At 41.3% G+C, this 16,440-nt stretch overlaps 3 protein-coding genes across 5 annotated transcripts in view; 1 reads left to right on the top strand and 2 right to left on the bottom strand.

The window, feature by feature from the left end:
• Nucleotides 1-156: 156 nt before the first annotated feature.
• atg13 (ATG13 autophagy related 13 homolog (S. cerevisiae)) lies at nucleotides 157-8,378 on the bottom strand. Of its 3 annotated transcripts, none has more exons than XM_030747564.1 (18): nucleotides 8,205-8,378; nucleotides 7,417-7,497; nucleotides 7,233-7,313; nucleotides 7,007-7,126; nucleotides 6,624-6,670; nucleotides 5,259-5,399; nucleotides 5,098-5,138; nucleotides 4,867-4,963; nucleotides 4,671-4,778; nucleotides 4,278-4,371; nucleotides 4,002-4,100; nucleotides 3,568-3,651; nucleotides 2,805-2,914; nucleotides 2,499-2,640; nucleotides 2,330-2,407; nucleotides 2,094-2,201; nucleotides 1,575-1,703; nucleotides 157-1,462 (listed from the first exon to the last, which is right to left on the bottom strand). In XM_030747564.1, exons 2-18 carry the CDS (start codon nucleotides 7,483-7,485, stop codon nucleotides 1,385-1,387), a joined length of 1,626 nt encoding a protein of 541 aa, XP_030603424.1. In that variant the 5' UTR covers nucleotides 7,486-7,497; nucleotides 8,205-8,378; the 3' UTR covers nucleotides 157-1,384. The 3 variants fall into 3 exon arrangements, with proteins under 3 accessions (XP_030603424.1, XP_030603434.1, XP_030603442.1); XM_030747574.1 differs by having other exon boundaries at nucleotides 8,303-8,362; XM_030747582.1 differs by lacking the exon at nucleotides 4,002-4,100.
• A 10-nt stretch (nucleotides 8,379-8,388) lies between these two features.
• Nucleotides 8,389-11,290, top strand: harbi1 (harbinger transposase derived 1). Its single transcript, XM_030747699.1, has 7 exons — nucleotides 8,389-8,642; nucleotides 9,148-9,313; nucleotides 9,398-9,600; nucleotides 9,692-9,779; nucleotides 9,893-10,100; nucleotides 10,177-10,352; nucleotides 10,965-11,290. Exons 2-7 carry the CDS (start codon nucleotides 9,149-9,151, stop codon nucleotides 11,163-11,165), a joined length of 1,041 nt encoding a protein of 346 aa, XP_030603559.1. The 5' UTR covers nucleotides 8,389-8,642; nucleotide 9,148; the 3' UTR covers nucleotides 11,166-11,290.
• A 1,705-nt stretch (nucleotides 11,291-12,995) lies between these two features.
• creb3l1 (cAMP responsive element binding protein 3-like 1) overlaps nucleotides 12,996-16,440 on the bottom strand; it is a 36,105-nt gene continuing 32,660 nt past the window's right edge. Inside the window, exons 11-13 of the mRNA XM_030747653.1 lie at nucleotides 15,977-16,142; nucleotides 14,712-14,880; nucleotides 12,996-14,624 (exon numbers count right to left, since the gene is read on the bottom strand). Of these exons, the coding sequence (XP_030603513.1) occupies nucleotides 14,588-14,624; nucleotides 14,712-14,880; nucleotides 15,977-16,142 (372 nt within the window). The 3' untranslated portion in view covers nucleotides 12,996-14,587. The remainder of the gene's footprint in view (nucleotides 14,625-14,711; nucleotides 14,881-15,976; nucleotides 16,143-16,440) is intronic.

The following is a 16,440-nucleotide window of genomic DNA, read 5'->3' on the forward strand; positions in this document are numbered from 1 at the left end:
CACACCTAGTTAAACCTATGCAGGTGCTGGTATGCTATTGAAATAAGTTGCTCTTTCTTTGCTAGTACAGCTGCACATGAAGGCAATAAAATGTGGTGCAAGAGGAACAGAGCAGAGCTTCACTTGAACTAAGGCACTGAAGACAGGAGGCACAGGTTTTACAAGTTGAATAGAGCAGCCATGCTTTATTGGGACATCTATGCCAAAAGAAAAGTTTAAAGCTTTCAACCAAACTGAACAGTCCTGAATGTTACCCTCTGTAGACAGCTGGAAGTATTTCCCTCTTTAAAAACTAAAATCAAATATACATGAGCATGTTGAACAGCACGTGGTAAACACCAGTCTACTGGAAAGCTCAAACTAACGTCCTGCAATAAATCCAGTGTCAATGCAGGTTATGTAGAGTTCTTGATTAAACTGGGACTGATTACACCTCATGGTCATTTTCAAGGCTGCAATTTGAGGTGGTGGTAACTTTTATTGTCGTTCGCTGTAATTCACAATTATCAGCCTCCAAAAGGAGCATTAAGTTTCTAGAAAAACTGGCATGTTTTATTCCAGGGGATGTTATTAGTTTTAGCTAGGTGCACGTCGTTAACCGGCAACTGAGTGTTGTTCCAAAGCAAACTGCGGAAGCATGGAAAGGTTTTTCTGTACAGCGCTTAATTCACTTTACATTCCACTGGGGACATTTGCAAACACTGAAGTTGTCAGTTTAAATCCCCAGACCAGCTGGGAAAACCTGCTGAGGGACAATGAGTGAGCCCTACTGCACTGTAAAGCTGAACACAGGAATCCTGTGTCAGGCTACGGAGAAACTTTGTGTCCAGACGAGCTTTAAAGAGAAACCTATGACGCAAAACATACTGGTTTGACTTGTAGATCCATCGGCTTTAGCTCAGATATCAGAAAGGCCATGGTGTGGAGAAACACTTCAGAGGCGAGTAGTGTTCAGCGATGGGGGGTTGATTATGGTGAGCTACAGTTTGCATGAATGCAGGTAGTCCTTGGATTTGCATGGCTGTCTGAAGTGACAGAAAGACCCATGATCATCTACTCTGATTACACACTAAGGAGGAGAGCAGATTTATGCCACAGAGAAAATGAAGACCTTAGTTGGATCGACCCTACCGGACCACAGGGGGGATGTGTGTCAGTGTTGCAGGAGATAATACAATATTTACAGTGAAGACGTACAAGCTGGTAAGCATACTCAACAGGAAGGAGAATTTCACATTGAAACACGGTGATTTAGTCTGAGTAATTTTCACTGGACAAACAACTAGAGGAGCCTCCAGTCTGCTTCTCCCTTTCATTAAGTTTTCACTGTCCATGTCTCACAGGTAGTCCTGCTCTACTGTCAGCCTTCGTCCTCACTCCTCATCTACTGAAGCATGTCCACAAAGGCGTCGAACTCGTCGATGTTTTTCTCGTAGACCCGCAATTTCTCCGGCAGCGAGTCCTGTGGAGGGAGAACACGAACCAGCGTGACTACAAAGATTCATTCAGCGCTGTGCTGCAAATTCTGCAGCAGCGAAAAGCGTTGCTGTCAGAATTTGAAATAAGGTGTTTACCAGGTCGTCAGCCATGGACTGGGAGCTGATGTGAATTGAGAGGCTGGCCAGCTGTGGAGGGTTCTGAAACTCCCTGTAGAAGGTGCCCAGATCCATCGGCAACAAGTCGTCTTTAGAGAAAGCGGGACGCTGCGCAGACAGGAAGAGAAACCGCTGCAGTTTCACAATAAAACATCTGGAATCTTATTTTAAAGTGGACCTTTTTTTTATTCAAATCCAGCAGTACGCTATTTTTTCTTGATTTCTACTAAAACAGATTTACATGATTCAAGTTTATGATGCTTATTTATCTCATGCTGGGCTCCTAATGCAGCCCCTAATTCTCTAAAGCTTTACCCAGAGGGTGCTGAAGTGCATTTCAAACTGTGCATCTATCCATCTATAATAAAATTATAAGTTGTATAGTAGTATAAGTATAATAAAATTTAAAGACAAACATGTCAGCATTGCAGACCAAAAGTAAATATCAAGATTTTTCAAAATTAAAAGAAAAAAAGAAAAAAAAAAAAAACTACGTACAAAGTCGACCATGACGAAGTCGTCCTGCTGCCCTGATTCCTCTGAGCCCTGAGAATGAAGGCTGCCCTGCAGGGGGGACGGGCAGGGAGGAGAGTCTGGAGGATGAACCTGAACACAAACACACAGCAGAAAAAGGTGTGTCAACCTTTAAGTAAGCCTCAACTGTGCATGTTGTTCAAGATGACATTTGGGAGCATTTTTTTTTTTTTTTAAATCCACAATAACCCTGAAGTTACCATGGGATCATTCTCCTCTGAGTCCAGGCCTCGAGGAGCAAATGCAGCAAATGGCAGGTCCAGACTGGCGGCTGTTATCTACACATACGTACACAGACACACAGCAGGGTTCAGTGTGCTGGGCGAAAAAAACTGAAAGCAGCCTAAAAGGCAGCTCAAAATGACTTACCTGTGCGCTGGGCTTATTAACAAAGGCTCCGACCTTCCTTGTGAATGCATTGAGCGACTCCACAGGGTCAGAGGGGGACACGCTCCTCCTCCCTTCTTCTTTGCGCCCTTCTCCGCTCTGCAACAAGCCGTCATCATCGCCACTAAGAAGAGAGCGCGAGACCAGAAGACCAGAAATTTAGAAATGCCTTAAAAACACAACTACAGCACAAAACTGACAAACATCGGGATTCAGGCAATAAAAAAAAGTTACACTTTTTACTGGACATGCAGATGCTGAGTTAACGTAAAGCCAGGGGACAATCACCTGCTGCTCGGTGTGTTGGGGGCATGCTCTACTGTCAGATGACCATCTGCTCCATGAGGAGGCTGAGTGGGGATCAACAGAGTCCCGCCTTCCTTCCCAGGATGCAATACCTGAAGAGGAAAAACACTTTTTCAGTCATCTAAGAAGCTAATTAGGAAACAGCAAGCATGTTAACACACCCGTCGCTATGGGCGGGCCCTAGGGGGCCGTGCCCGCCCACTGATACGCTTGGGCCCGCCCACCCAAGCCAGATCACAGTCACAGATCTCAAATAAATAGATAGATAAATAAATAAAATAAAATAAATAAAATAAGCTAATAATAGTGGTGTCCCCCTGTTGGATTTCATAAACCCCCCTTAAGACTGAGATCTGGCGACGGGACTGCATGTTAATAAATAAAAGAAATCACAGTTTCAGCCCTTCATTGGGTTGTGTGGAAAACATTTATTCATCGTCAGTGTTTCAGTGTTTTCTTTTTATAGAGAACTAATTATATAAACCAGGCTTCACTCTAGTTACAGCTCTGACTTGTTTTCACATTTTAATCAGGGACTAGTTTTAAATGCAAGGCCAGCACAGTGCTGCAGTGCTTAGCACTGTCTGCCAGTCTCACAGTGTGGAGTTTCTCTGTTTTCTCCAAGCGCTCAGACTTCCTCCCACAGTTTAGTGCTTACTGAGTTCAGTTGTTTTGGTCTCCTGACTGTGTTTAAAATCTGGGGATAAAAATAATTAACTGCTGATCGTGTGATTGGTGTCATCACCTGGTTTGGATTGGCAGCAGCGTGGCAAAGCTCTGTAGCTCCTGCCAGAGCTGGCGGCTGGTAGGATAATCTGGAAGCATACAGCTGAAGAGCAAGAGAGACACAAGAGGAAATATTAAGCATGGTGGGTTTTAGCTTTATCATAAACTGTGTGATGTTTGAGGCACACACTGTGCTGTAATATGATGAGGATGATCAAACATGTCTAGTGATCAGCAGCAAAGTGAAGCTACTGAAGTTCTGCACAGAACAAAGCAGTTAAAATTTAAACAGAAGATGGAAAAAGAATTAGATGACCACACACACCCAAAAGCAAAAGTTAACTCTGAGATCACACAGCCGTTCAGTGCAGTGTCAGGTTGTCTCTCACACACACACACACACACACACACAAACACAGTCATGCTCTCACTCAGTGGCCAGTATAGACTCACTGTGTGAGTGACAAGTCCAGGAGCCAGTGGGAGCTGCAGACTGTCCAGTGGGAGGGGCTTGGGCAGTTTAGAAGGAGACGGGCTCAGTGTACACACACACTGAGACAAAGCACACGTACACACAGAGATAAACATACAATAAAAAGACAACAGGAAAGTTAAAAGACAAGGAGAGAAAGAGACAAAGAGAAATGAAAAACAGGTGTGAAAAAGGAGAGAAGAAGTCACAGGTTAAAGAAACAGACAGCGAAGAAGAAGGAGGGAGGGTACACTTACCTGAGAGGGAGGGGAGGTGGAGAAGGAGGTGGTGCAGACCTCCTGTGAGTCCTGAACGCCTGCGAACTGTCCTCCGTCCTCTTCATCTGGAGCTCTGAACAAACAGATCATAAAGTCATAAACTGGAGCACATGTACATATCTGTTTACATTAATGAAAGATTACATTAATGAAAGATAAAGTCTAAGGTCGAGTGACACAGAAGGCCATTAGAAATAAGCCACTGTATGTTTTCATTCTGCTGATGCAGCAATTCAACTCTCACAGAGATAAAGGACGGGGAGACGAAGTGTGACCTTTGGATGATGGATTGCATCACCTTAAATCTTACTACTCAACTCCTGCACTGTGTGTTTGGAGGTTGCTTTCATTTACAGAGCTTGCCAAAGCTACCTGTAGTTGCAGGGATGTCCCATGTTTGCTGGACGCTGGCTGCTGCAGGGAGGATCCACAAAGTGATCCACGATGATCCCCATGATAGGAGCCGACCTTTCAAAGTGCCTGAAGAGGAAGACGGTTAAAGTGCTGAAAAGTTAAGGCCGCTGACCAGTTAACACTGCTCTATGTCCCGTTTTGACGTGTTGGTTACCTGTTAGACATGAATGCCAGATTTGTGCGGTAGGCACACGAAAGTGTGATTGTGCCGATAGGGGTGCCGACGACTCCAACACGCACCGTTTGGAAACCTTAAAAACAAGCACAACAAAATATAAACAAAAGCAATTAAACCTATACTGGGTTCATTAAACTTCTAGTTCATGTTTTTTGTTTTTCTTTTTGGATCCAACATACGCCAGCCAAGGAGCAGAGTTACACGTACCTTCCCCTAATCCACTCAGCTGGACCTCCCCAAAGTAGATCCTAGACAGAAGAAACAACACGTTTAGATGGCTGGACTGAAAACAAGCACAAGTACAAGCGCTCATGTGGAGAAGATGGAAAGAAGTGAGATGATGCATTTTGGAAATCAGGACAGATCACCTGTATAGTATGACATAGTCATGTCCCTGCTTCCTGGACAGTTTATAAGCAGGTGTGACTCTGGTGATGGCCAGCAGAGACTTCAGGAGGACAGACAGACGATTATAGACTGCATATGACACCTTGATTTCCTTATCGCACCTGGAGCAGACAAAAAAAAAAAAAATCCAGTGACGCATTGAAGTGGGGGGGGGGGGGGGGGGGGATTTTAAATAAAGGCCAGCTAAATATAAAAATATCTCTGCAAGGAAGTTTGTTTTTATGCTGCAATGTCTGCTTCTCCCTTACTGCCTTCCTTTTGTATTCCTCTCTAAATTTGTCTCGCATGAATAAAGCCGTGTGGCGTCTGGGGACTCAAGCTTGGGACCATTACTGATACTTATAAGTGTACCTTCAAAACACAGGTGCAGAGAATAATGCCAAAATAAAACAGTGTACAGTTTCGTACTTGTGAACCTGTCAGGGTGCTCACAGGCTCACTTTAGCACCAGCATGAACAAAACAGTTAAAAAGACAGTTTTCAAACAGCAGAAATGCTTTAGCGATGAGGTATAACATCAACATGACGCTCTAACTGAGATAAATATGGAATTACAAACATCAGCACCTGACTCTTATTGTCTTTAGCACAGACTGGATATAAAGATGGACTTAGCCTCTGGGTCTGAAGAGTGAAGCAAACCTGAAGGTGGGCAACTCTTCCAGTTTCAAAAGAAGTCTGATTTTATAGAAGCCTAGAAAATGATGCCAATGGTCGCTGATCCACTCTGCTGTTGTGTTTATGGGCTCAATTACTGGCTGTAAATTTCAGCTAATACACCTACAAGACACTCCTTTTTAAACTGTGGTTCTCATTAGAGCGAAAAAGAGCGACAGGCCAGGGTATGCTTAAAGTTGGGCCTCCCTTCTGATTTACAAGATCCTACAGGATGGGATTGCAGTGTCACTCGGTTTCTCTGTCACATTCAGCTCATCCCTCTCAAAAACTTCCAAGATTTCATGGTGGGACCTCGTTAATCGGTGGGTGATGTTGATTGTTTTACTCACACTGCTGGGTATAACTCCATTTCTGAGCTTCTTCATTACTCGCTTGCTCACAAAGCTCTATGTTTTAGTATGGGTGTCTGACAGCCAAGCTTTGGCAGAGAGAATCACTGATTCTCTACAAATGCTACGCATAATAAAAGGAACCATCGTAGTTGCAGAACTGACGTAAATGATTCAAATACTACAATTAAAGGATTTGTGGTCCTGCTGGCTGATACTGTACTGACTGCACAAACGTGGAACAGCAAAAATCAGCAAGCCTCAATCATTTGGCCCATCGAAGACTTAAAAACAAAAGTAAAAACAAAATCCACTCACTTTTCATTCATCTCCAGGCACCAAGTCTCTAACTCCATTGAGTCACCCTGAGTGAAGACGTAGAAAGGAAAAAAAAGAAACAATACAGCGACATTAAGGCAACTGTATGTTTAGTAAATGATGTGGTCTGGTTACTGCTGCAAATACGTAAAACAATCCTAACATTTATGGACAAGGATTACTCTTTTAAAGCGCTGTGCTTTAGACTCACACAGCATTACATTTCGCTTTCAAAGATAAAAGAAATTCTCTTAGACTTATAACCCACGTAAACCTAAGAGACAGGTGGAGTTTATGTTAAAAAAAAAAAAAAAAAAAAAAGTGTGCATTTACAATCCATTTCGCTGTTTTACAAAACAAGAAAATGCACTGCAGGTTTTTACCTCTGATGTCTTGAGGGAGATCTCAACACACATGGAGCGTCCAATGCCTGGAAGTTGGCCAGCCAGTGCCTTTTTGGCTTCATGAGTAACCTCTGGGATGTCTTTGATGGCCAAATTAAACTAGAAGGAATATTAACAAGGAATATCCATAATCCGCACCTTGAAAAGATCTACAGTTCACTTTAAAACCAAATGATCACTACAAAGAAATACGATGTTGTTTTACCCAGTCAGATCCAGTAGGCGAAGAGGACGAGCGAGTGCAGATCTTCTCTCCGAGCCTGGCTTGGACTATCACCTGGACAGTCTGCAAACACACAAACAGGGCCGCTCAAAAATGAACCGCTATCAGAATATCAGACAGAAACCTGTCCAGAATATGATTAGCAGCATTTGTACCAGTTCCTCACCTTCAATGCAAAGAACTTAATAAACTTGTCTAAGTCCTTTTGATCCTGGGGTTTCAGGTCACTCTCCATGTTTTCAGGACCCTGCAAAAAAACACAAGAATACCCAGATTAGCAATATCTAAACACCGCTTTCTGTACAAAGCTGGTCTTAAGTTTGTAACCAAAACGTAAAGTATTCGTATAAAATTACATGTGCTTAAGTGTCTGAAAAAAACAACACAAAGGAAAAGGTGAATTCCACCCCCACTATCACTCCATTGTTCACATGTGGGGGTTTTCACACCATAAACCCCCCACTCCACATCCACTTTCTTCACAAAGCATGTCTTACAGAAACAAAATAACAACTTTGAACATACCGGCGACAGTTTAACATCTTCTAACTGAAAAAAATGAACAATACAGTAATATCCATGGTATTAACAAGAAAAGTTTATCACCGCCGCCTGAATCCTCCAAACAGAAGCTGTTTATTTAAATAAAAGCAGGCTAGCAGTCTGGGCCTCCACGTTTATATAGTCCCAATCATGTTTAGAGGTCATATTACAAAACAAAAAACAATAAAACCCTGACAGCCTCCTTTACCCAGTACATAACACCCGATGGCCCAATTCAAACACTTACAGCACCGTATTTTCTTGGATAATTGCGAAACGTTTCAGGTTCACAAAGGCGAGGCTGAGGTGCATGGGACCCACTCACGGATCAACCAGCGTTAGCCTGCAAGCTAAAGCTAGCTACCAGCTCAATAATGCACTTTAACTTCATCACGAAGCAACAATACTCACATTAGCTGTGGCCTTAACAATGGAGCGTCAATAAAATACAAGCCGGTTTAATGAAGATGAAAGCCAACGCCGTGTTCCACAAATATTTAAACGCCCACCTCAGATGTAACACAGCGTCAGCAGCGACTGTGCCACTTTTCTGTTTATCTTCTCCATGTCGACGTGTTTGGGTAGCGGCGCGTTCACAGCAGCGCTTTCGTTAAAATACAAGCCCGTTAAATTTAGAGTTTAAAAATATACATTTTGAAGACAATAAATAGCGCAAGTCATTTATTATTATTATTATTTATTTATTTATTTTTATAACCAAAGTGAATCTGTACCTGAAACATAACAACACCGGTCTTTGTGGGGAATCTGCGAATGAGAGAAGCAGGCTAACGCTAGCTGTTCCCGTGACTTGTTTTGGTTGACAAATGCTCCATTACTGATCTAGAGGTAAGAATATTGTCCTTCATTTGAGGAAAAAAAAACAAAAAAACTGTGCTCCCTGTTTGATTTGCAACTGTCCCGCTACACCTGATAGTGGAGTTTTCTCCTGAAGGGACCACAGAGACACACATAAAAACACGCACAAAACAAACTGCAATGCTAGCAGGTTAGCACATTGGCTTGCTTTGGTTCAGGACCTAGCTCTAAAGCTGATGGTTGGTTACTGACAATAAGGTTTAAAACATCAGGACAGTTTTTTTTTCTAGTGTTAATGTGTTGTTGTATACAAAGAAAGTGCTTATGGTACATTACACGTCAACACAATGCCACGTTAATAACTAGCAATATTTACTGAAAGAAAATACACGTGTAGGAAATCTGGATGTAAAATTCCTACCACGCTTGAGCAAGTAAGGGAAATAATTGTATTATGTGTATAAGAGAGTGAAAGTATAACAAGTATTTAAAACGAATCGTACTTATTAGTAATTAAGTGTTTTCTTATCCATAGCATGGCCATCCCTATAGCCATCTTGGACTGTGATCTCCTCCTGCATGGCCGAGGCCATAAGACCCTGGACCGCTTTGACCTGGACTCGGTCTCAGACAACTTCCTCCTCACGCAATTTGGCTTCCCCAGAGGCTTTATCTTGTATCTGGTGGAATTACTTAGAGAGGTGTGTAGACCTGCATCCTGTGTTAACAGTTCAGTTTAACTTTGTTTGTATGAAATCTGCAAAAACTGCTCTGTTGTGTTCCAGGGTCTGTGCAGACGAACCCAGCGGTCCAGAGCCATCAGTCCTGAGGTCCAGGTGTTGGCCGCATTGGGTTTCTACACATCGGGTTCATTCCAAACATCCATGGGGGATACGATAGGGATCAGTCAGGCATCAATGTCGAGATGTGTGTCCAATGTGACGAGAGCCCTGGTGGAGAAAGCTCCTCAATTCATTATGTTTAACAGGTGCAATAATACTGTTTGTTTGAGTAGTTTGAATAAGGAAAAAACAGTCTCTCAAACATTTGCTTAAATGATGATAATGTTTTCCAAACAGAGATCCTTCCAGCAGAGAGCAGTCCTTCCAGGAGTTTCAGAGGGTGGCAGGATTTCCTGGAGTTCTGGGGGTGTTGGACTGTGTTCAGGTGCATTATATGATACTGCATAACTAATGTGTGTGTGTGTGTGTGTGTGAGAGAGAGATATCTCATCTACAGGACGTAACTGAGTCCTCTCTCTCTTTACTTTTCATCTCCAGGTTGCCATCAAAGCCCCTAACAGTGAAGACTCATCATATGTGAACAAGAAGGGCTTCCACTCTGTGGCCTGTCAGCTGGTTTCCGATGCCCGAGGACTTTTACTCAGTGCAGAAACACACTGGCCAGGTGGACTCCAAGACACTGCTGTTCTAGAAAAATCCACTCTGTTCAAACACATGCAGGACACCGAGCAGGGCTGGCTCCTAGGTGAGTTGTGGATTGCTTATTATAGATGTTAGCTTGCGGTGTTGGAGTCAGAGATTATAAGTTTTCTGATTTTCAGGTGACAGCCGTTACCCTTTGAGGAAATGGCTGATGACGCCGGTTGACTGCCCAGAATCCCCTTCAGAGTTTCGATATAATCTGGCCCACACTGCTACACGTGAGATAGTGGATCGAACCTTCAGAGCAATTCAAACCAGATTCAGGTGTTTAGATGGCACCAAAGGATACTTACAGGTATTGTATTCTGTGGCGCAATAATCAAGTCCATATTCAATATTCGCATAATCACATTAGTAGGAATAAACCATGAGGCAATTTTCCATATAGTTTAATTTAACATATTGCAGTTACAGATGTGATTGTTTCTTGGGGGAGGTTGGTTTAGACTGACAAACAGACAAATAAAACATAAACAAATTTCTCTAACAACTGTTATGTATGGATATTTGTTTACACACTGCCCAACTCTGCACAGAACTGTTTGTTGTGTTTGTGGCGGTCCAAAAAACGAAGTCGCAGACTGCCCTCTGGTGGACAAAGGGCCTTTCTCCACTCTCCGCTTTAATTTTTATTTATTGGCTATGGTAATTGCCTTTACTTATAGATCAGTATGTGGCTAATATTGGCCAAGAATATCGACCTGCCGATAAACCGGTTGGGCTCCAAAAAAAATCTTTGGTATGAGCGAGTCACTTACAGAAAGGAAGCATTCATGTTTACTTAAGCATGGCATGCAAGGCCACGCTGCAAGTGAGTGTATGATTAGCTCGAAACCAGAACATATTAGCTGAGTTTAGTTGAAACACACCAGAACTGAAAGAGTGATTTGTCCTCTCCTGTGTATAGTACTCTCCAGAGAGGAGTTCATCCATCCTGCTGGCCTGCTGTGTTCTCCACAATGCCTCCTTGCAGTCTGGATTAGACGCCTGGACTCTGGAAAGAACGGAGCCTCTCGAGCAGCCAAAGAGCCTCAACCAGAGACCCGAGGACCGCGACAGCCAGGCAGAGGAACTCCGAAGGCAGCTCATATTCAAACACTTCAGCTGAAACAGTGGGGTTAAAGGGGATGAAGACTGGGACCAGTGCAAAGCTGAATATCACAAGAAACTCATTTAAAGCAAGAAACTCCAGGGACACGGTGTTGCTGATGCAGTTTTTTAATATTTTGCTGGATTCTACTCTACTGACTATACTAAGATAACATAGATATTTATAGATATAGAGGAACATGCAAGACGCTATACAACAAACCAAGGTGACACATCTATACACATTTCAAATAACTGAACTCCCTGGAAATGCTTGATTATTCTCTCAGGACATTCAAATATTCATGGAGGGGTTGGAATAATTAAGCACTTCCTGCTGTTTTACAACTATTCAAATTGTGTGCAGCTGCTGTGTCATCCAGGTTTCTTTACAAGTTGGGGGAAAAAAAAAAAATCACCCTCCCTGTTATTTTATTTTTTTAGTCCTACCCCACTATTTTCCCCCATTAGATTCTACAGGTTAAGATCTTGGACTATGTCACAATACAAAAACAAAACCCTTATTTACAACAAATGCACATTAAGTTGTCATTTTTTTTATGTACATTGGTGCATTAAGACTCACGGGTGAGAATGACAGGCTGCAATCACATGATTTTTTTTTTTTTTTTTGTATGTTTGGCACGACAAAACAGTCACAAAATGAAATGGATACAGACATAAGTAAGAAAAGCAGAAAAGCTGTGATGACTTAAGTTTTGGAGCTAAAAATTGGATTTCGGAGTGGTAAAACTTTTTAAAGGATGTTGATAATGGAATGAAGCTTTTATTGTGAAGGAATACCATAGTCATTATGGTTTTATTTTATTTTTTAGTTTCCGTGTTTCTTGCACCTTGTCAGAATAGTGGTGATGAAATGAGTTTTTTTTAGTCAGTTATGGAGTAAAAAAAACTAGTGGTGTTTTACTGCCTGGAATGTATTAGTCCTTTAAATGGCTTCATCAATATATACACATTTTCTACAAACAGGAATAAATACAACATACACTGCTGTCGCATGAGCACATTTTCATATCAGTATTAGTGTATTTCTTCTTTTGTTTATTCAAGATTTACATTCTTAATTTCATTACCAAAAATACAGAAATTAAACTTTTTTGCCAGCGTTGTCATGTTTTGTTTTATTCTGGAGATGATTTGTGATCGAATGATTTTCAGGGCAAAGAAATCAGGAGGGGACCCTCAGAAATTTTCATGCGACAGCAGTGGAACATAAAGACTGTATTACAGTTAAAAGACACAAACAGATCATGTCAAAGCTTTACACTTGATAAATCAGCATGTAAAACTTTGCATCATCATAAATGCCAAAACAACATACCATTTCCTCTTTTTTTTTTTTGCATAAAATAAATATGCTCTTTTTTCGATGCTCAGAATATATTATAAGTTGTATTTTTATGTTTTTTTTTTTAAAAAACATTATTTAAAAAAAAAGGAGACAATAAGATAAAGTAACTTTTTTTTGGTTGCATAAATTAAATATGCTCTTTTTTAAATGCTGCAAATATATTACATATACAATTTATAATTTCATAAAAAATACTTTTTTGTCATGTTTCCCCAACCTCTTTATGGTCCCTTGGTATGAAAAATATGATCTCTCCCCCAAAAAAGAAATGAGCAGAATTTTGGTGAGAGTTGGAAATTTAAAAATTATTTCATAGATGTAAAAAGCTGAAACATAATGCAAATGATTTGTTGTTAAAGCCAGATAAAAGATCCACACCCTGCATTGATAGCTCTGAGCGAAACTCAGTTTTGCAGAGTAACATTTTGATCTGCAAGCGAGATTTTTGTCAAACAAGCCGTTACTGTTGCGATCCCTAATGTGTAAATAAATGTGAAATAAAAGGTTTCACCCAAAAATGATGATTCAGCCATTTCCTGATAACAGAACACACACACACACACACACACACACACACACACACACACACACACACACACACACACACACACACACACACACACACACACAGTAGGGCTGAAAAGGATGAGGCCAGCCCTAAACAAATAGTGTGTTATCTAGTTTAGAGTAACATTTCCAGGTCTGTGCTTCCATGTGGGGCATTGGGTGTAAGGCCAAGTCGGTCATATTCAACTGAACAAAGTGGAAGGCACTTTCAGAATGGCACAGCTTCCAAAAGTATATGTTGATGTCTAGTTGGCAGTATTAACACATGCTGCAATCTATTTCAGAGTGTTTCCTATTACCTGTTTTTCCCCTAGGTCAACTGCTCTGCTTCACTTTGTGTGTATGGGAGGAGTTTTCACACATAAGGTGAAACAGAGAGCAGAGGAGAGACGACCAAATGTAAAATGCAGCAGAGGCTGCGTACTGAGGAAAAATTATACTCCTGATATGCAAGAACAGGAAATTACTTGCACCGCCATCAGCACAAGACACATGCACACTGCTAACAAGCATTGAACTGGTCAAGCAAAAAAGGGCTAGCCACTTAAATATGTTTGGGGTTTGGATTATTTTTACTATTTCTAAATGCATATTAATTGATAAATCTCCATATTGATGACAAACTAAGTTAGATGCAGCCCTTTATGCTATGTGCACTAATCTAATGTGGTACACCAGGAGTGTCTTGGAAGTACCACATGATAAAAATAGACTCCCACAGTTATGTTTCACTATATAAGCTTTTATGTTCTTAAATGTGCAAGGTCTTATCTTACATTTATTTCAGCCACATTTCCATAATGCTTTCTGCTTTCTTTTGCAAAGACTGTGTTGCGTTGCATTAAAGGGCAAAGCTACACTTCATTTGTTGTGGGGAGTAATTAAAGATATTTCTGGAAACAGAAAACAGCTGTTTTAGATGGTAATTTTTAGGGCTGTCATGACACAGTGACACAAAAGGTCTTTATACACAATCACAACTTTAAGTGCCTTTCTTCTTGGCAACTGTGTCTATTTTGTGCTCATGACCTGTTCAAATGAACCAAATCTGTAAGTTCTGACCAGAGGTTCTTTAAGGTTTAAATAAGGCGACTATTTTTAATGCTTTGTGAATTCTAAACTATATTTTTTTTTAAAACTGAATATAAAAAGATTTGTTGAGTATTTAAAATTATACTAGGTTTTTGTGCATAACAAGGGAAATTCCAACAAGAAGGTCCATTTAAAAATCAGGAACATTCAAGTATAACAGAGTCTGTTAAAGCGGAGAAGTGAAGCTGTACATAAAGGCATGGTAACAGAGGTGTAGGATGGGAGTATCTGCAGTCTGAAGCCTTAATTCAAAAAGCTCACTAGCGGAGATGATGACAATGGATTTACTGACAGACTAAAGAAGATGCATGTTTTGGTCCAGCTGATTGTTGATTTCAGCAATCTGGGGCATTGGGGTTTTTTGTAGGGATTCAGAGGGGAGAAGTTAGGTGAGGAGAGGTCGAGCTGTGTCAGAAAAACTCAGAGGCTCCATCTGGTTTTGTTTCTCTGAGGAGAGGAGAAAGGCAGAGACAGTTGGTTAATGTTTGACAAGTGGTGTGCAAATATTGCAGCATCGGTGGAGTTTGTTTGTACCTCTGCTCTAACTTGGGCCCACGTGTCTGGTTGCTGTGGGCGTCAGCTGTGTATCGGCTGATCTGGTTGTGGGAGTGGCCTTCTGACTGTAGCCTCTCTCCTTCTGATGCCACTAAACTGTCCTCCGGTGGCGCCCCTTCATTGTAGAAGAGCAGGCTGCGGGAACGGACTACGGCACACAAACACGCACCGTTAACTGGACAGCCCCCATGATCCATCACTGCTTTTATTATGTGAACTCAAACACTTGTACATATTTCAAAATATCTGCCATTTCAAACATCAAAATTAAAATGTTCAGTTTTTCTTTGTCATAGTATATCATTTGGGGCTGACTTTCATCAGTGATTAACCTTTTTCTCATGATAAAGGATGATGATGAGCATATCTAAAACAGTATACCTTTACTCATTGGAAATGATCTTATATACACCTAATATCAGTGAAATCCAAATGGCTGAGACACGTATATCACTTTTTAAACTTTTTAAACAACTGTATTTTATTGGATGTAGTTTATTGTAGGTTGGATATGTGTTTTGTGCTATCTGTGCTATGGAACAAATGGAGTTCTATGTTGAGTTTAAAGTCATTTGGACGAGCTTTTCTCGTATTTTTGATAAAGTTGTTTCCTGTGCGTTGACTGCTCTGCTGTGCGTATGGTGGGAGGGGCTTACACACGTGTGGTGAAACAGAGAGCAGAGGAGAAACACTAGCATGACCATAACTAACACTCTTTTCTCCACTTTTATTGCTTTGTATGAGTAACTTATAATTCTGCTTTTCTGTCCTTGGACAGTCGCAGGGCAGTATGGTCAATTTTAGGTGGTTACAGTCTATTAAACCCTTTCCCCTCACCACTCAGAGGACAGTTGTTGGCAGAAGGCAGTTGCACTTAATTTGATGGCAGCCTAACTTCTGGTTTCAGAAGGGGTTTCCCAGGGGCAAGTGGTTAAAGGAAGTGAATTTATAGAGAAGTGGAAAACAGCGCACAAGGAAAGTCAAATATTGTATCCACTTTCCAAGTTGGCTTTGAAAGAAACAACTCTGAAATGAACTTTTGAACTTAACCCTCATCACGTGCCTTTATTTTTATTTTCTAAAATGTAATGTAACCCACAGAGCAAGGTTACTCTCAATATCGGAGGGAGAGCCTTAAACTGTATTACACCATTAAGTGGAGAACTACAAAAGGAAAATTTTGATCATGACAAATCTGCCATATACACTGGGATGTTGAATACTGAACATATTTCTAGACCTACCCTGGCTGGTGGTGTAGAGGTCCGCGGATGGAGGAGAATGAGAAGAGGGGGAGGACTGAGAAGAAGAGGGGGAGGAGGGCAAAGAGGAGGTGTGAGTGACCAAGGAGAGGGGAGAGATGCAGGGAGAGAAGGAGCCCAACACCAGGACAAAACACAGGGCCATCATCTGCACAGAGAGCGCAACAAAACACGTGTTAATAAATAATAGCAACAATACTCAGCCTGTAATGCCCATGATGTATTATCCTTCTGTAGAAACTTCAATCTTACTAAATTCAGAATTTTTGTTTACTTAAAAACCGTACAATTTTTTTCTAACATCTATACCCCCCCCCCCCCCCCCCCCCCCCACACACACACACACACACACACAGCTAGAAGCAGTATACCCCCTCCATCATCACAAACCATATGAGTTTGCCTGCTTTGAGTACTACAGTTGTGTTTAACTGACATTTAGTGAT

The sequence above is a fragment of the Archocentrus centrarchus genome, chromosome 2 (assembly GCF_007364275.1).
Source record: "Archocentrus centrarchus isolate MPI-CPG fArcCen1 chromosome 2, fArcCen1, whole genome shotgun sequence".
In the NCBI taxonomy this organism is placed as follows: Eukaryota; Metazoa; Chordata; class Actinopteri; order Cichliformes; family Cichlidae; genus Archocentrus; species Archocentrus centrarchus.